The sequence below is a fragment of the Diospyros lotus genome, chromosome 4 (genome assembly GCF_014633365.1).
Source record: "Diospyros lotus cultivar Yz01 chromosome 4, ASM1463336v1, whole genome shotgun sequence".
In the NCBI taxonomy this organism is placed as follows: domain Eukaryota; kingdom Viridiplantae; phylum Streptophyta; class Magnoliopsida; order Ericales; family Ebenaceae; genus Diospyros; species Diospyros lotus.
This window is the reverse complement of record NC_068341.1, coordinates 11,868,611-11,888,842: the sequence shown is the minus strand read 5'-3', so window position 1 is coordinate 11,888,842 and position 20,232 is coordinate 11,868,611. Positions and strand designations below refer to the sequence as shown.

The following is a 20,232-nucleotide window of genomic DNA, read 5'->3' as shown; positions in this document are numbered from 1 at the left end:
GCTAATCATTTTTTTAGAATAATTATTAATAATTTAAGAGTATGGCCAATTTGGGAGGAGAAAGGGGAGCAGGTGAGAAGCATAGTTGGGAGAGTTGGGTTGTTTTAAAAATGGAAAGGCATGTCACGTGTGGAGTGGAGTGGAGGTGCTGTGAATTAAGGCTCTGGATTAGCAGTTGGTTTTGGACCACGCAAATGGAATGAATATCTAATCACTCACTTCACTTCACATGCCCCGCCCATTTTCCAGTCCACCATTGCCTAATCTCTCACCCCCCCATCATGCTTTTCTTTTCTTCTTCTTCTTTTTTTCTATTTTTATTTTATGATAAATTACAAATACTATATTGTTTTGTTGTCTTTTAAAAATGAAATAGATAATTTTACAAATATACACAATAATTCATAAATTACATACAAGATGTATATAAATTTACTTTCTTCTAAGCCTTGGATGTAAACCAAATTAATATAACTTCTTACCATTATTGGTACGTAAAGAAATTAAATTCTTTTGTAAATTGGAATTGAACCACCACCAGGTGTGTTGTTAGGTAACCTAATGGTATGTGAACTGGTAATTTCTCTCGTTGTTAGGCAGAGGCGAAGGCCACCGACCCGCCCAAACGCCGTCGGACCATGCCAATTGATCGCCCAGAGCCAGAACCTAATCTTTTTCTTCTTTTGTTTCAAGGATTGCCTAATTTCTTTTCAAGATGCCATTGCAGTGCCCAGACAGAGATCAAGAATTTGGTAAATTAAATCATGTTCTTTCAAGAATATTTAGTCAGGAAATATTTCGTATAATGTGATACTTCTATTTTTTTTTTTATAATTATAATTTGTAGGATCCGGCTTTTTTTTTCTTTATCTGTATTTATAATCAACGAGACATGCAATTTCGTATAGTAACATTTGTTCAATTTAAAAAGTAATATTATTTTTACAAAAATATATATATAGTTTGAGACAGAGTACATAAAAGTTAGGAGTTAGGAGGAGCTAATCTCCCCACCGTTAGGTTTGCTTCCTTGCAAGCACTAAATATCACAGATCCTTGGGGCGAACAAAAGTTCAGTTAAATCAAATTAATCAAATTGAACTGATAAATTTAATTGATTTGATTCGATTTTTCAAAAAGAATAGTTCAGGTCGATTATTTTTGCCCTTAAAAATCGATTCTTCGGTTCGGTTCAGTTATTTTAGTAAAAATAATCAAAAAATCGAACCGAACCAAATAACAATAACCCATCCCCCCGAATCGAACCGACCCCCTCCCCCCGAATCGAATCGCCCCCCTCCTTCACGCGGACGTGGCAACCCCCCCTGCCGAACCGAACCGGCCCCCCCTCCCTCACGCGAGTGCAGCACCCCATGTCTGCTACCATCTTCTCTTCACTCTTCTCTTCGTCATTCTCTCTCTAAGACTCTATCCCTCTCGCCATTTCGTCTTTCTCTTTGAGATTTGGCTGGCTGCAGCACTACCTTATCTCATCTCTTCATAGATCTCAAATCTAGTTGCGCAGCAGCACTGCCTCATGGTCATCTCTTCGTCTCTTCTCTCTTCCTCCACCATTACTCGTCTTCGCCAATGACGAAGACGAAGGCTCTTCGAGTTCGAGGCTTCGTAGATCAGGCCGCCTCATCTCTTCGTCTCTTCTCTCTCCCTCCACCATCCCTCGTCGTCGTCGATGGTGAAGATGAAGACGAAGGCCAGAGACGAAGATGACGTCGATGCGAGCTGCTACTGATGGGCAGAGACAAATATGACGCTGATGCGAGCTGCTGCCGATGGCCAGAGACAAAGATGACACCGATGGTTTTTAGGTCAGTTTTTTGGATACAACTTCTCTTTTACATTGAAAGTTTGAAACCTATATCTACTAAAATCTAACTATTAGATATTTTTAATTTTTGGATATATGGGTCACCGTGGTTGGGGGAATTCAATGATCGGTTCCGATCATCGGAATCACCAGCCGACTAGGTGGCCAGCGACAACAACAAGGCAGTCTCTTGTTTATTTTTGTGTTCTAGTTCATTTTCGATTCATTTTCGGTTCAGTTCGGTTAGTATGGTGTAGGCTTCGGTTAGTTGGGGTGGGTCAATCGGTTCGGTTCAGTTATTACATATAGTTCAGTTCGGTTCGATTATAATCGATTGCACACCCCTACATATGCTCCCTCCCTTCAACTGAATTACATCTCTTCTAATTGAATTTTGATCCTATTATTTTACAATAAGTTAAAAAAATTAGAATAATTAAATTTTATTTTCAGAAAAAATATATTTATTATATTTTATTTTTAATATTTACATAATTTAAATTTATTTAAAAGCACAACGTATTTATATCTATTGGCCACCATCACCCTTTACAATAATATTAATATTCAAGAAATTTATTCTTTTCTTTGTTTATTTCTCTTTAAGAAAAAATCTATCTCGACATAATCTTATTTAGTTAATACATTATAATTTATCTAAAATAACGTTATTTATTTTCGAAATGATCATTTTTACGCAACTCCCTGTACTTAGGAGTGTGCAAAAAATCCGATAAACCGATTTAACCGAACCAAACTGACCAGTTCGATCGGTTCAATTCGGTTAGCCATAATGATCGGTTCGATTTCGATTATTCATTTAGCAAAAAATCGATTATTCGGTTTGATTCAATTATTTTGGTAAAAATAATCGAAAATCGAACCAAACCGTGTAAGAATAAACCAACCCCCATTCGGTTAACCATAATGATCGGTTCGGTTTCGGTTATTCATTTAGCAAAAAATCGATTATTCGGTTTGATTCGATTATTTTGGTCAAAATAATCGAAAATCGAACCGAACCGTGTAGGAATAAACCAACCCCCCCCCCCCACACACACACACACAAATCAAACCATGAACCCCCCTCACACGTGCGTGGCACCCCATGTCTATACTGCCAATGCCATTTCATTTTCTCTTCCCTCTCTTCTCTCTTCGTCCCTCTTTCTCTCTTTCTCTCTTTCTCTCTTTCTTTCGTCATTTCATTTTCATCCCCGATCTCCCTCCACCTGGTGATTTTGCATAGCAACTTGTAGACAACCACCATTCCTTACCGTCGTCGATGGCGAAAATGAAGACAAAGGCTCTTCGAGGCTTCGTAGATCAGAGAGAAGACCCAGAACCGAACCGAACCGAACCGACCCTCCTTGGTCTTTCCATTTGCTCGGCCCCCATCATCTCCGACTCTCATACACAGCGGCACCATCGCCCCTTCCGATGCTTCCTCTCTACCTTCGACGCCAACTGTTGTTTCTGTCGAAGCAACCACCTCCGAGGCTTTCGTTCTAACGTCGACACCAACTTGGACCTTCAACACACCAACGCCAATTTCAACGCCTACAACGAGTGCATTTCTCTCTCCTCCAATTTGTACCACCGTGCTCGCCCTTCGATAAGTTTTCGGCAACTTCTATTTTTCAAAAACGTGTTGAGTTTTTTAACTATAGAATTAATTTTTAGATCTACAAAAAATCAATCGTCCGATCAAACTCATTTTTGGATTTATGAATCACTGTGGTTTAAGGAATCCAATGATCAGAACAATGATCGGTTTTGATCATTGGAATCATCTGTCGGCCAAGTGGCCGACGAAAACAAATGTTCGGTCTCTTTGGTATTCTAGGTTAGTTTGTTTTTCAATTCGGTTCAGTTACCATGATTTAGGTTTCGATTAGTGGGGTTAGTCAATCGATTCGGTTCAGTTATCATATGCTAGTCGGTTCGGTTCGGTTCGGTTATAACCAATTACACACCCCTACCTATGCCAGTGTTCTCGATTATGCAAGGAAATGTAAACTGTAGGTTAGGTGTTTGGTCCTTGCGTAAGAGAAAAATCGAATTTACGACTCACCAAACTACACCGATGTATCACTCATTCTTTTATCATTTGATCTATGTCCTAGAGGCATAACGCTATTCACTCTTTTTTATATATTGAATAATTATCTGAATAATAATTAAAAGAATATTTTAAGTTTTGATACAAGAAGAATTACTAATGGAGCTGCATTTCATACGGGTGATCATCTATGCGTGTTCTGTTGCATATGAAAAATAAAAGAGAAAATGGGGATATATTTTTTTGAATAAATTTAATTATTTATTTATTTGATTTTAATTACATAAAAAAGAAAAAGGATGAACTTGTACAAGAGTTTGGAGATTTTTTCAGAAGATAGAAAAATAAAAAATAATATTATTATTGTATGTACAGAAGATTATTCAGGACCTATTTTGTTATATATAAAAAAAATTATTTTTTTTTAATTTTAGAATCAAACAATGTAAGATGACCATTTAAATAGCTGATGTTTGAAACTGTTTTTAAAATTAAAATTTAAAAATGCCGAACTTTAACAAACAATAAAAAAGAATGTATATATATACACGAGCAGATGTAAAAGTTATGAATTTGTTGTCCGCATGGGCAGCCCAATTGGTCAAGAAGAGGGTATAAAGTGTCTTTCGTGGTAAATTTTGGATCAAAATCGAGGATCGAGTCTCGGTAGTGTGGGGTACCTCTCTCCAAAGTGAGAGAGGCTCCTTGTGCGCGGTGAGCCTGAGTCTAACCACTGTGTCCGGCTGGGTCACCATGATTAACCTCCCCCACGTCCTGTCGGGCCGGGTGTGGGAGCGTCCAGAGTGAGCGATTTCACCTTTTGGACCAAAATTATGAATTTGTTATTTAAAAATAATAAAAAAATAAACTGAAAACACTCAAATCATAACCAGTAACCTCTATGATTTTTGCTTCCCTTACTTTCCATTTCACACAATTTCCAAATATAGCCTCAACTAACTTCAATTATTTATCCAAATTATGATCTCAGCCACCACACACTCTGTTCGTTAGCCTAACAAGTCACAACAAAATCTTACAATAAATTGCCACGTGCTATGTGTGATTTCTTTTTTTTTTTGTTTTAGGTAACGTGCTATGTGTGATTAGGCAATAGGTATAGAGACACCAATTGGCATTAATTTCGTAAATACCTTTATAAAATTCATTAGCATCACTTCCCTAATAAAATTTACAAAAATATATTTTCTACATCTCTTATAGTTTATAAAAAAAATAAAAAATTTACAAAACAAATCCAAACCTCTTTAAAGTTAAGTCTACTTAGATACACATATTTTTTTATATATATATTTACTTTCATGTAACTCGTAATTTTTGTTAAATTTAATAAATATCAAGATAAAAATAATAAATAAATAAATATATATATATATATACACACAACCATACTGATCATTTGTGCGAGGTAGGGCACTGGAGGGGTGCATGAATCTATTATCTGTATACAATTGTGTATAATAGTTGGTGGAAGCGAAAAGTAGGCAGATATGGAGGAGATAATTATGAGCTAGGTGTACCACCAAGTGGAGGAAATTTGATACGGTGGCGGTGGCGGACGGCTGCTGACTCTGGCGGCTTCCAGAGGCGGTTAGGAAAATGAGAGAGAGTGCTGTTGGTAAATTGCTGTCAAATTGGGTGCGTTGGGGGGGGGGGGGTGTTTGTTTTGACTTTGGAAAGGGTCTTTTGGTCCTTATGTGTCTGCATTCACTCAGTCCACTCTGGCCACCCACTTGGCACCTTTAAGACAACTTACTAGACGTGCGTGCTCCACTCCTTTCCGTGCTACCTAATTTATCACATTTGTTAAAATTATTAATTGATAATTAGCGAGTGCGAGTCTTATTTTATTTATTAATTGCTTTCCTTTGTATAATTACTCGGGCGACACACTTGCTTCGCTCACACTTGTGAAGCAGCAGCTTCCTCGATCTTCTCTTCCTCCCCTCCCCTTGTATATATAAAATCCCTCTCTTCTCGCCAATTCTCTCCCACACTCCCATCTTCAACTCTTAATTCACCCCCTCCCTCCCCCCCTCTCTCTCTCTCTCTCTCTAGTGTTGAATTTGGGTTCTGATGGCCTTGGAAGCTCTCAACTCGCCGAGCACTCCTACGCCACCGTTTGATCGTGAAAACGTGACTCTTAATCTGGAGCCCTGGACGAAGGGGAAGCGATCGAAACGACCGCGGATGGAGAACGCGGCCACACCCAGCGAGGAAGAGTATCTTGCTCTCTGCCTCATCATGCTCGCTCGCGGCGGCAGAAGCTCCTCTTCTTCCCATCCAGAGCCGTCTTCGACATCGTCGGAGTCGAAGCTCCTCTACAAGTGTAGCGTATGTGACAAGGCCTTCGCCTCTTACCAGGCTCTAGGGGGCCACAAGGCCAGTCACAGGAAGCTCGCCAGCTCCGACGACCAGTCCACGACCACCGCCTCCACCGGCGCCATCATCGCAGTCACTGGTAGGACACACGAGTGCTCCATCTGCCATAGGTGCTTCCCCTCGGGACAGGCCTTGGGTGGACACAAGCGCCGCCACTACGAAGGCGGAGTCGGCGGGGCAAGCGGCGGCGCCACCTCGTCCGAAGGTGCAGGATCCACCAACAGCCACCGGAACTTTGACTTGAACCTGCCTGCCTTGCCTGCCTTGGGTGAATTTAGCATTGAAGACGAGGTCGAGTCTCCTCATCCGGCGAAGAAGCATCGCCACCATCTGTTGCCGACGAAAGCCTAAAAACCTCTCTGAAGAGTGAAGATCAATAGATCAAGAATCGAAATTAGGGTTGCAATCCTACCAAGTTTTGGGAATTAGCTTTACATCTAGTGGCTTTGCTCTCTCTGTCTCTGTCTCTCTCTCTGGTTTTTCTTTTTTCTTTTTTTCTTAATGTTCTTCGACGAGGGAGAACCAATTTTTTGGGTACATAATATCTGAATTGCCTCAGTACTCCATTTTCGTCTTCTTGATAATGAAGAATTAATTCCATTTGTTATTTTGTTTTTGAAATTTGTTGTTCGAGGGGGAGTTGCTAAACTAGATTGAATCTCCAGCAGAGGATATTAATCCATATTATTATTTAATTAATTAATTAAATCCTGCAACTGAACCAAATTTAAACAAATCCCTTAAAACAACTTTGGGTGAGTGCATATTATTTTTGTTATAATTTTTACAAAAGGATTATTATATAAAAAAAATTAGCGTTTTCTCCTAGTTAAGTTAACTTGAACTTACGATGAGAATATTCTAATTTCTTATATTCTTTTGAGAATAGAATTATTTAATTTTTATTTATTTATTTATATAGTAACATTGCGTAAATGATAAATATAAGACTTTTAAACAGTTACTTAGGCTGGCCATTCAGCCTTGTGTTGAATTCTTTTTTACTGCCGTTCTTTTAGAATTTAGAAATATATATATTTGCACAGAGAGAGAGAGAGAGACTGCGTGCGTGTGTGGGCAACAATGTATTATTAAATAATTGCACCAAATAATAATAATTTAGAAAATAAAAATGATGAAAGAAGATAAACAGAGGAGTGTGGAAAATAATTGACGGTTACAAGGAAGGATGAGAAGTGGATGAGTATGAGTGATGGTATTAAGGATTAAGCCCCCACTGGGTACCACCGATGACAATCAGGTAGCAGATTGTAAATAAAGATGCAGGTTCAAATCATGATAATTACAATGTGAGAGTTTTATCTTTCTGTAAGGTAATTTTTTTGTGGATATTATGCACTATATCTCTTATCTGATGCGCTGTCATATACCATAATTAACCATTTTCACGTATACGAGACAGTGTGCGGGGATTTTTAAGGTGACGAAATTTATTTATTTATTTTTTTTGTTTTCTTTTGCAGATAAGAGTATTAAGGATTAAAGTAGCAACCCCAACCCACTGCCATGGTGTACGAGTAGTCCAATCATCAATTAAAAGAAGTTTCTTATTTATTTAAGAGAGGTGGGAGTGTGGGACCCAATTGATGCAATCGACGCAATATAACAACTACTAGGAGTAATGGTACGGCTAAAAGAAAAAAATAATAAAGTCATTAATTGACGTTGAAGAGCGGCCTTTGTATTTAAAATATTTTATTTTTTTAAATTTGAACTTCACATTTTTAAATAATAATTAATTTATAAATAATTTTACTACTATTCTGTAATTGATAAATGTTACCAATAAATTTGTTTATTTAAAATTATTTATATTTTTACTTACCCGTTTATAACATCAATTTCAATTCTCTAATTAACATTCAAACAATTTTTATATATTCTGTTGTGTGATAAAAAAATACCCATTAAAAACTCAACAGTTTAAAATATTTATTTGGGCTAAAACTGATTGTTCAGTTTAAACTCAACAATCTGATTATGATTAATTAAAATAAATATTATTTATAATAATTTTAATATTAAATTAGTTAAAATTATTATGTATTTTTCTATAAATAAACATGCATTAATTCCTAAAAATATACGTCTTTCATACTTATTTTAATATAATTTATATCATTTTTAATATTTAATTTAAGTATCAAAATATTTGAAAAGTGAATTTTCTCATATTTTCTAATTATTTTTTTATTTTCACAAATTCAGACAAGTTGATAAAAATATTTTTAATCAAATAAAATTATTATTATATTTATGTAACAACATATTCAATAATCTCGTTCGTAAGATTATCATATTTATTCACTTCATAAGTGATACTCTTATTTTCAAAAATTGAGATTATGCATTGGATTTGAATGTTCACCAATTACCTATTACATAATGGCAAAAACACGGTGATTGTTTGGGATTAATTACATCAATAATAACTCAACTTTATATTCTATTATTATTTGATCACTGAACTTTGAATATTACCTATTAGTCACTGATATTTTAAAACGGTTACTGCTTAGTCATTGAACTTTGAAATGTTACATGTTAGTCACTGATATTTCAAAACTGTTACTGTTTAATTACTGAAATTTAAAATGTTACCTATTAATCACTGATATTTCAAAACTGTTAAATTGAACTTTAAAATATTACCTGTTAGTTACTAATATTTCAAAATTGTTCTTCATTCGTCACTCGTGAACTTAAAGTTCAGTGACTATCGAGTCAAGGGTGAAAAATAATTTTAAAATATCAATGACTAGCATGTAATATTTTAAAGTTCAGTGACTAAACAATAATAATTTTGAAATATTAGTGACTAATATGTAACATTTTAAAGTTCGGTGACTAAGTAGTAATAATTTTGAAATATCAATGACTAACAGGTAATATTTCAAAGTTCAGTGACTAAACAGTAGTCGTTTTGAAATATCAATGATTAATAGGTAATATTTCAAAATTCAGTGATTAAACAATAATAAAATGTAAAGTTGAGTTATTATTAATGTAATTAATCCGACTGTTCGTTTGTGAAGCCACGTTGAAATTTCAAAGTTGCAATCCATGTAACTGCTAGTCAAGCAAGGTGATGGAAGCTTTGGAGTTGTTGGTGGAAATTTTGGATTCTTCCTTTTTTTTTAATTGGCAAATTGGGAAAAATGGAAACAGCGCGCCCGCCGGGGGTGGTGGAATTTCCAGTGGTTGGAGGCCAATCCCACTCCCACCCAGCTTTGGAAGCTTCTGCTCATCTTGCTTTCCTAACATTAGGCGGTACGTACGGTTTGACTGACTTTGTTCTGCTTTGGTTGGCTTAACCAAGACATGCCGCATGTCAAGTCAAGGCGTCCTATCCCCCCCTCTCCCCGACGATATTTTTGGAATAATTTACCAAACATTGTTTTGTACTTGTTTCCCAAATAAATTTACATATTTATTTTAATTCATTTAAAAAGTGCATGGAATCCACTTAATTTAATATATTTTTAATGTAATTATTTATTACTCATTGTCATGTAACTTTAACAGATAAACCTAAATAAAAGAGGACTATTTCTTGTACTTTTTATCCCTCGTGTAAATATGCAACCTAAATAAAACTAGTGAAATATCATCTAAAGATATTCAAAAAGGATATAAAGTAAGAATAAATATATCAAATTATAGTAATTAAGATTTCATTCTCTGTTATTTTTAACCCATTTTAAGTTTTTAATTTTTTAAAATACTGAAAATGTGTTTATTTTATTATTTTTAAAAATAAAAAAAATTATAAAAAAAACTCAAAATAACATTTGTTGAAAACACCCAAAACAATAAAAACACACAGCCACCTAACCAATCTCGCACAAACCCACAATCTCTCGTCTTTCTCCTCTTTTTTCTCATTTCTCCTCTCTTTTCTTCCTTCGACCGTCGACTGTCACTGCCACCGCTATCACTACGGTCGATCGCGCCCATTATCGTCGTCGACAACACTCACCACCGGTGGTGCAGTTGCTGTCGACAGCTCTCTCATTGCTCTTTTGCTAGTTTTGTCTCATCTCATCTCTTCTATCATCTATTCTCTATTCTCTCATCTTTTTTTCTTTATTCTCTTGTTGGTTTTTGGATATGTTAGTCGATGAGCCCTTAGGTGTCAGGTTGTTGCCTCTGATCACCAGAAATCACTTCCCACGGTGGTCGGTGGCGATTGACAGTGCATATATAAACGAGTGTTGGTTTTGGTCGAACGTTTAAATTTAGATTTAAGGAGATTTGGTCATTGGATCTTGTTTGTTTTTTTAGGTATATTAATCGATGGGCTCTTGGGTGTCAAGTGATTGCCTTTAATCTCCAAAAATCATCGCCCATGGTGGTCGATAGTGACTGATAGTGCATTTTTCACTTGTGATTGAAAATTAAAAACTAGATCTACGAAAATTCAACTGTTAAATCTAGGTCATTTTTGTGTATGTGTAACCCATTGGCTTGGCGTTTCTAATGGTAGATTATGATTGTGTAAATCTCTGGCCAACAATGGTTGTCGGCGACAAAGAAGATGCAGGGTGCTGAAGAAAAAGAAAATAAGATAAAGAAAAAAAAAAGAGAAAAAAGAAGAAAATTTATTATTAAATTTAAAAAAAATTATATATTTATTTAAAATTTAAAAAATACAGTATATTTATATTATAATTAAAATTATAAGATAACATATAGTATATTATTATGTTTATAATTTGATATAAATTATTGTTAAGATGTATGCCAGTAATTTATTAATCAAATTTATTATTTTATTTTAATAATAGAATTTTATTAAAAAGAGTTAATTTTTTATTATTTAATAATTAAATTTATTAAATAAAATATCATAAAATAAGTTTTTTCAAAATTTCAAAGGAAACTTGTTTTTAGTTTTTATTTTAAAAATTATTTTTTTTAAAATAATAAAAAAAACTCGTAATCAAAAATCTCGAAATACACATTTCAAACACAAGACTGAGATAGAGGATTCTCTCAAGTGGGGATATTATTTCATTTGGTCAAGTGAATGATAAGCTATAATTGACCATATACCATAATTGCATAATTTGTCAATTATTTATGGGGTGCGCTAATTCCAACACTTAATTTCGAAGGTAGACACGTTAGAACGATAATAAGACGAAAATAGGGCTTGATATGAGGATTGTTCTCCAACTGTGAATATGGGCTTGGGCCTTATGAATCTGTGATGTTGTTTGTCTAAGCTGGGCAGGCAAAATAATTGGGCCAGGCCTAAAAATAGCAGAACCAGTCTGGGCTTTTGAAATTTTAACACTAGCCGGTATAGAATTTTTTTTTTTGTTTTTTTATTTTTATTTTCCTCCCAAATGTATTAGTGTTTGTGGTGGTATTCTTGTGAATCGTTTCTTGTCAGGAGAGCTATTTTTGTAAAAATAAATAAATAAATAAATAAATTTGGCCTTAATCATTTGAGTAGTGCATTTATTATCTGTGTTTGATCAACAATCCAAAAAAGTTATTCTAATTGTCAAATTACTAAAAGATGTTGATGTTAACACTATTTGGATGTAAATGATTTTAAGAATTTTCTCATTTTAATATTAAATTAATTATAAAAAAATTAACTTTTGTGATGTAATAAAGTTTTTATTTAAATTCTGACATTAAATTATTTAAGATATAACAAATATTTCAATTTAACAAAATAATAGGTGTGAAATAAATGCCATTATTTGGAAAATAAAAGTAAATAATAACTTATTACAATAACTTTATTATATAATAATGATGGGTGTTTAGGGGGTCGTCATATCAATATATCATATCCTCTTGACCTAATTATTTGTTATACTAAACTATCTAAGATATGATCTTTTTAACTTGAATAAGCCAAGGCCACGTCATTATCTTTAGAAATAACTTTAAGTAAGGGTTTATTAAAAATATTTTTAAAGACATATATCGGATCAAAGTTTAACAGCTTAAAAAATAAAGACAAATAGTATCATACTTAGTGACTAATTATTTGGCCCATTTAAAGTTAAATGATGAATTTGGTCTCTAGGCCCAAAGTTCACTGACAAATTTGACACTTTGCCAATTCAGAAATAATTTTTATAAAAGAGATTATAGTAATTAATCATTAATTATTGATACCGTTAAAAAAGAAACTTGATGGTTGGTAAACCTCTTTATATTTGTTCTTTGAACAAAGTTTGATAACCAATTTGGCATTTCACTTTAAATAAAAAATAAAATATGACAATAAAAATAATTTTCTTTTCTATTTCTATATGGAACTTCAAATTCCTGGCCACTCTATCCTTTTGAGTAGAAAATTAATTTTATTAACTTACAAAAGCACTTTTTGTTATCAATCAAACAACAACATAGAAAGAAAAACCATTAATAATTATAAAGAAGGAAGCAACTGTCTTATATTTATAACAGGAAACTAAATTTTCCCAAGGTTTTGTAATTTGTACAAATACTCAATAATATGATATGATAATAGTAGATCCTTTTCATTTTGAATCAAGTTCATCATTTTTTTTTTTGTAGTGATAGAATTTTGGATTGAAAATAAATCACAATCAAACAATCAACAACCAACATCGCGGAATCACAGATTCGCATAGCAACTCGTCCTAACATGTTGCCATTTCGATGGACACCCTCGGTCGACACTCGTCAAGTTCCAGCACGCTGTTGCACTCCCAGGCTTCTTTTATACCCTTCAGGGTCAACTCGATTCCCGATTCTGATCCAGTTCACCGGGTTATCCCAATTTTAATCGGTTTAAATGAAGTTCAACAATATATGTATATATATAATCGAACTGGATGGCAGACCAGTTCCTGGTTTAACCAGTCGAATCGGTCGGTCGGTTCGATTTTTAAAACATTGAAATAAATATAGTATTTTACGTGAAAAATTCAAATTGAAAAAAAAAAATTACTGATAGAAATAATAAAATATTACTAAGCTAATATTACTACAATAAAAGTGATATAAGTGCTACCAAAATATTATTAAGATTATTTCTAGAGTATTGAATGCCTATTTATAAACTTAAAATTATTTATAGATATATACAGAAAATTATATAGTGATCAAAAGATAATTTATGAATATATTCTTTTAGATGAAATAAATTTTAATTAAAATAAAATTTAATAATATTATAATCATAATTAAATTTAAAATTTAATCACAATCAAATTAAGAATTTAAAATACAAATAAATTTAAATTTCAGGATTCAAAACACACATATTTTGCTAAAAAATCCGTCTGCATCTTGGAACTGAACTATACACGCAAACAATACATTAAAAAATGACATATTTATTTAATATTTATTTGATAACTCTTGTATTATAGTTTAATATTAATATATCCAATTAAATTAATCGTTTCCTTCCCCAAGTAAAGAAACTGTGGAAGATCTACGACGACTTGTAATTGTTTAAGGTAACTGAGTGAGTGTGAGCGTGACATTCATCCAACGGCGTCATCCTCTAACCACACTCAATAATTCAACTTTTTCATAAATTATTAATTACCATTTCTTCATCCAATGCGTCACGGTGATATTATTATGTTTAATAATCGTCTGTCATTGTCAAATAACTATAACAATATTTCCTTATGGGCATAATTTGTATTCAATTATCATTTAATTACATTCTAATTTAACCCACCAAATATCTAATTACAATAATTACAAATAATGAAATAGAAAAAATCTTAGAAGGAATCAAAATTATTACATGATAAATTTTTCTCTTTATTTCATTTGTTTACGTTGCATTAACGCAGGAGAAGCACGAGAGAAAAGAGATCGTGAATGCAAATAAAAGGAGACGACGAATGCTAACGGGAGCCGTAAGATCATGAGATGCAATTGTTAGTAGAAATAAAGAGACCAAAAGTAAGAGATGATAAACACATAGTTGTCGATCAAATAGTGAGTGACCCTATTTAATACTCCAGCAAGACGAGAGAAAAAAAGAGTGTTACGATTGATTGTGTTGTTGCTGCTTAAGGTTCCTTAAATTTTTAAGTCTGCCCTGCGCAAGCCTTAAAGGAATTTTATGATTATGTTTCTATAAATTAATTTTTTTTTTTTACAAGTTCAATCACATTGATATTCACCTTTGGGTAAAGTAATAATATTAGTCATTAACCATTACATATTAAAAATATAAAATATTTATTAAAAAAAAATTAACTATAAAAACTAAAAAGTCAGACACTACATTATTAGATGGTACTTTCCACACGACGAAAATGTGGCTTCTCCATTATGACATCGGACTTCAAGTGCTCTATAAAACATGACTTTATTTTACAGCCGTGGATTACACGTCAGCATGCTCCCATTTTTGTCTTCCATTGGGGGTGTGTTCCACGTCATCACAGATTCCTTAATAAAAATAGCAAATTTACAAACAAGGAAAAAGCGCAGAAGATGACATAAAATATTTAAAAATAAAATAACGACAGCAACGAGGCTGCGTTTTTCCGCGTCTCCCAGCGGATCACCCAATGGAATCTTTCCTTCGTTCAGTACGCTTCCTGCCTGCCTGCCTCAATAAAAAAAAAAAGGTAATTTTTTATCATAATAATATAATTTAATAAGGTTCGAATTAGATTCATAACTGGTAAGCCTTGCCTTGCTACTGATCTAATCATTTACTGTAGGATTTTATTTATTTATTTTTTTTAAGTCAATTCACATAACCATTATTTTCCTTAATTTTTAATATCAAATCATATTTTAAATAAATATTAAAACGAGTCAAGTACACGGAGATCATTATATAAAATAAATTTTAAATCAATCAAATCTACGTGACTCACTTACAAAACAACCAGACTAGTAATAGCCCAAATCACAATTACAAAATTGTAAAGAATTAATTTATATCAATTACTTAAATTAATTTTTTTACAAATAATTAAATTTATATCTAAAACGTGAGAGTTTTAGGACTTCTGTCATATTACTAAATCAAGATATTATTAGCAAAAATAATAAATTAATAATAATATGACAACAACAGTACCAAAAATAAAAATAAAAAGCGAAAACTGTAGACAAAATGAGCGCGTGCCGTTTGTTGGGGCAACGGATCCTTTAGACGGCTCATGTCGCCGCATACGCCGTGAATCCCTAGGAATCATTCTGTTGTTTAGTTTAGTTAATGGATAATGTCTCACTGCCAGCCACAATAAAACAGGCAAAGTGCCCTTCATATGTTAAAAAATACATTATGAACAAACAATTTTATTTTCTTAATATTTATTTTGATTAAAAAATTTAAACACATGACTCAACCTTAATAAAATACCATTTTTAGGCCAATAGTTAGCTTCGTGTTTTAGAAGGAAGTCAGCGTTTCAATTTTGACTTGTGCAGGTGAATTGAATGTAAAGGGTAAATTCCAATTACACCCTTTGTGGTTGGGCGTGTAGATCGTTCTAGTGTTTAAGCTTTTTGTAATTTTTTTTTTTGTTTTTAAATACGTTTAGTGTTTTTAAATTTTGTTAATAAATAAATTTTTAAAATATCCTTTATATAATTGAATTTAAAACGTATAATAATACAAAAGATTGTTTTTTTGACTTGAACTCATGATCTTTGAAGTTAAATAAAATTAAAAACAATTTTATTATTGCAATAAATTTTGTCTATATTTTAAAAATGCATAATATGGCCTTCCAATCCATTTAGTAACATATAAAATATTAAAAAGAATTATAGAAGTAAAAAAATCAAGAGGAAAAATCATAGAAACCCCATAGACTTTCTCTTTTATTATCAGAGTTTAAAAGTTGTTATTTAGAATCAATTAATTTATTAAAAACATAAAAAGAAAAAGAAAAAAGAATTGACAGTATTATTATGTATGGATATATATATATATATATATGTGAATTCGTTAATGGGGACATGAAGAAAATGTGGTAAGCCTCCCTCTCCCTCCCCCCAAGTAGATGGATGGATGGATGCTTTTGAGTAGTGACGTGGTGGTGGGCAAAGTAAGTGGAGAAGGGGGCGAAGTTAATCGGCATGGAATTGAGTTGTTAATTGATCCAAACAAATCCAAACCTACGGTGGAGATGCTCTGATGGGAAGCCGCTCGTGCCCATTGTTTGGAAAATATATTCCCAACAATAAGGTCACACTCACCAGTACTGCTCACTTTTACTCTTACGCATCCTTAACCCCACCACACTCTAACCCTAGCTAAGTTAACTCTACCCCACCTAATGTCCTTTCTTCTTCTTCGTCTTCTTCTTCTGCTTATGATGATCATTTCCTCTATTTTATAATTTCATTTTATATACCAACAAAACATATCATATTAATTAATAATATTGCAAAATTTGATTTGTATAAAAACTCCACAGAATTATTATTATTACTATTATTATATAATTATAATACTATATATTATTTTTAATAATGATTTTTCTTTTTCCAAATATAAATATCTAATATCTAGTATCTAGTAGAAGTAGAAGACAATAATAATGATTTTCCTTTCACTGGATGATTATAAATTAGCCGAACTATGGAAAAAGTTTGGGGTTGTGTTTCTCTCTCCCAGTTCAAAGTTACTATTTTAGCCCTGGTATTAATTAACTAATTAACATAAAAAAAAAAATGGATAGAATTACTATTTATATATGCCATCCAAAACTAAACCCCCCTGTGCGCGTCCTTCCTTCCTCTTCTATTCTCTCTCTCCCCCTCTCTCTCTCTCTGTTTCCCTTTTCTTTTCCCTTCCTTTGATCTCAAGAAATTTTTTGCAGAATCAGAGCCCCAAACCAAGAAGAAGAAGATGAGCTGCAACGGCTGCCGTGTCCTGAGAAGACGATGCAGCGAACCCTGCATTCTTAGGCCTTGTTTGGATTGGATTCCCAGCCCCCAATCCCAAGGCTTCGCCACCCTCTTTCTCTCCAAGTTCTTCGGCCGCAGCGATCTCCTCTCCTTCATCGCCGCCGTGCCGGAAAGCAACCGACCTGGTAATTCTCATCCATCATCATGTTTTCCTAATCCACATCTTATGGTAGCTATACAGCTAGCTAGCTAGCTCGCCCTGTTTCCGAACCTGCGACAAGCCAAATCTTATGTTTTTGTAGGATTAATTACTCCCAATATTCACCGTAAGAAAGAAAGAAAGAAAAAGAAGAAGAAGAAGAGGAAGACAACCGACCCTTTCTATTCCCCCGCGAATTGATCATCGCAAGAAGATTTCGGCTTTATTTGATGGTGTTTTTGTTTGATTTGACTCAGTGGGTTTCGTTTTGTTTTTACTTTCCTTTTCGTTTTTGTCCATACATATACGGTCACTAATCATCCTTGATGCTACTTGTTAGTCTTACTCTTTATTAGGTCATTAACTCTGATACTGCCTTTTACGTTTTGTTGCGTAGCTTTGTTTCAATCGCTGCTGTACGAAGCGTGTGGTCGTACGGTGAATCCGGTAGGCGGCGCCGTCGGACTCCTCTCCACCGGGAATTGGCGTGAGTGCCAGTCCGCCGTGGAGACCGTTCTAACCGGCGGCACTTTGCGGCCAGTTGTTGCCGGAACTTTAAGAAACGAATCCCCTGGACCTTTTCTTACACCGTCCAATCCTATCATCTTTGGAGCCGGAAAAGGAGGCGGAGCAATGAATTGTGCGCCGGAGAAGCAGCCGGCGGGGGCGGGCATGTGGTTGAAGTGGGAAGAATCGGGGACCATGATGAGCTTTGGAGGAGGTGATTGCGGCGTCCAGAATTTCAAAGCCCAAGATCCGAAGCTTCTGAATCTTTTTGTGTAGATTACAGAGAGCTAAACTAATTAGATAGGTTGGTGCTTAAATTTTCCGGCGAGTGTAATGTAGTAGTACCTTTAGGTGAATAAAATTCTCACCTTTTCCGATGTATTTAGGAACTTCCGGCGTGTCCATTTTTGTTTTCTTCCCTTTTTTTTTTCCTTATTTTGTTTCCTTTCAGTCTCTCTGTCTTAGAAAACAAAATTGTAATGTAATGAACCTTCTTCTCCTCCATTTGGGCATAACATGAGCTCTATCTCTATGTGGGCTGGCTATATATGTTTCTTTGGTTTAACATTTATTTCTCCGACCGTTTGAGCCTAAGAGAAGCGGGGAATCGAACCCGTTAGTTAATAGTTATCAAAAATGTTTCTTTTTGCCATTGTTCCTATTAATTTTTTTTTTAATTTTTGGTAAGAAAATACATAAAAAAGGTCAGAAAACGAATTTGAGCTTATAAATATTAGGTATGGAATTGTGGGCAATTAAAGAAGATCATATTGTAGTAAAAATAATATATCACACTTAACAATTACATCCTACTAATTAATTAGTACTTTTACAATTTTGTAAATATTTTTCCTTTTCAAGGTACCATAATTATATTATTATCTCACATATATATATAATTTAATTTAATTTGACGTGGTCACCTAGCTAGCTATATATATGCTTATTTAAATAAAGATGGAGACGACTGGCCATAACTGAAACTGACAAAAACAATATGAAATTAAGTTCATCAAAAAAAGAAAGCAATTAATGGGTGGGGGTTTGAAGTATACATTACATTAATTAATGGATGGTAATGGATTCCGCCGAGGCTGCGTTTCCCCGCATATCCCAAAGGACCCGTTGAAGTCTTTCGTTTGTTGAATTTTACGTACCTTGTTGCCTAAGAAAAGAAAGGGAATTTATCATTTATTTATTTACCTCTTACCTTCTCTCTATTCATTTAATTTATTTATGGCTACAATTTATTAAATTAAATCTTTTGAAAGTTTATAGTTTTGCTACTTCACTCTATGTAATACCCGAGAAATTTGGGTTAATTAAAAATAAATAATTTATTAGAGAAATAAGATTTTAGAGAAAATTAGTATCTAAATAGCCCAAAAAATTGATCAAATCGACTGCCGGGAGTACCTTGGAGCCGAGATGCCAAAGGATAATGATGTGGCATTAACAAGCACCCCGAGATAGGATTTATGGTGCCGAAAGAAATTGGATCGGGAACATTTTTTGGTACAGCAAAAATGCAGCTGCCAATTAGGCTGCAATACCGAATTATTGTAGACGACTTCCCGGAAGTCAACGAAAGCTTGAGGGGGCATCGATTTTTCATAAGGAACAACCCTTCAGTGGTTTTAGGAAGAAACGAGAGGGTTTGAGGCCAAACTGAAGATTCAGGCCTAAGTGTAATTTTTTGAAATTGCTAGAGGGAGGCCGAAAGGATATTTTTTCGGAATCCTCAGGGGTTAAATTGATGTTTTAGGACTTGAGGGTCTTAAATGAAATTATGGAAAGTCAAGGGTTAAGTGAAAATGGGCCAAAATGAGAAAGACCAAAAGTTAAGGGGCCAAAATGTAATTTTTCAAAGTTGGCCAATGATCAGCACATGGCTGGTCATCCATGGCCGATTTTGTCCACAGGGTTGCACAAGGCTTGGTTGGGGGAGCATCTTTTGTAAAGAGCTTGTCCGACAAAAGCCATCGTAGTGGCCTGAAAAAGCAAAAAAATCGACCAAAGAATTCGGCCGAATGGTCGATACCTTGCAAATCGAGATTATGGTCGGATAAGGGAGCCTCAAGGTCGATCTAGGGGAGGTTTATCCTCCTAAGGTGATGGGCAAGGCAACCAAAGCCATTTTGAAGCTCGATGATTGCCTATAAATAGAACTTGAAGTGGCCGAAAGTTTGAAGAAAATGGAGCTTCAAATCGAGGTCGAAATCGAACTAATTGGAGCTCCAAAATAAAGGGGCTTTTGAATCCCATGAGATGTAGATCATTTCTAGTAAGTTTCATGTATTTTGGTTTAAGTTTGAAGGCGATTCGAAGCCTCGCCGGAGTTGGAGGTGGACGGCCGATCCGAGACTTCAAGTGGTCGGT

General features: G+C 34.1%; 2 protein-coding genes across 2 annotated transcripts; both read left to right on the top strand.

The window, feature by feature from the left end:
- Window positions 1-5,794: 5,794 nt before the first annotated feature.
- Window positions 5,795-6,897, top strand: LOC127800036 (zinc finger protein ZAT10-like). The gene has a single exon (XM_052334425.1). It carries the CDS (start codon window positions 5,985-5,987, stop codon window positions 6,639-6,641), a length of 657 nt encoding a protein of 218 aa, XP_052190385.1. The 5' UTR covers window positions 5,795-5,984; the 3' UTR covers window positions 6,642-6,897.
- Window positions 6,898-17,007: 10,110 nt separating this feature from the next.
- On the top strand, window positions 17,008-18,398 carry LOC127799031 (LOB domain-containing protein 38-like). The gene is made up of 2 exons (XM_052332724.1): window positions 17,008-17,332; window positions 17,744-18,398. The coding sequence occupies exons 1-2, from the start codon at window positions 17,149-17,151 to the stop codon at window positions 18,127-18,129; spliced, it is 570 nt and encodes a 189-aa protein (XP_052188684.1). The 5' UTR covers window positions 17,008-17,148; the 3' UTR covers window positions 18,130-18,398.
- The last annotated feature ends 1,834 nt before the right edge of the window (window positions 18,399-20,232 follow it).

Coding starts and splice junctions, on each gene's coding strand:
- LOC127800036 (XM_052334425.1), top strand. CDS start 5,985: ATGGCCTTGGAAGCTCTCAACTCGCCGAGCACTCCTACGCCACCGTTT.
- LOC127799031 (XM_052332724.1), top strand. CDS start 17,149: ATGAGCTGCAACGGCTGCCGTGTCCTGAGAAGACGATGCAGCGAACCC. Junction 17,333..17,743: donor GCCGGAAAGCAACCGACCTG/GTAATTCTCATC, acceptor TTTGTTGCGTAG/CTTTGTTTCAATCGCTGCTG.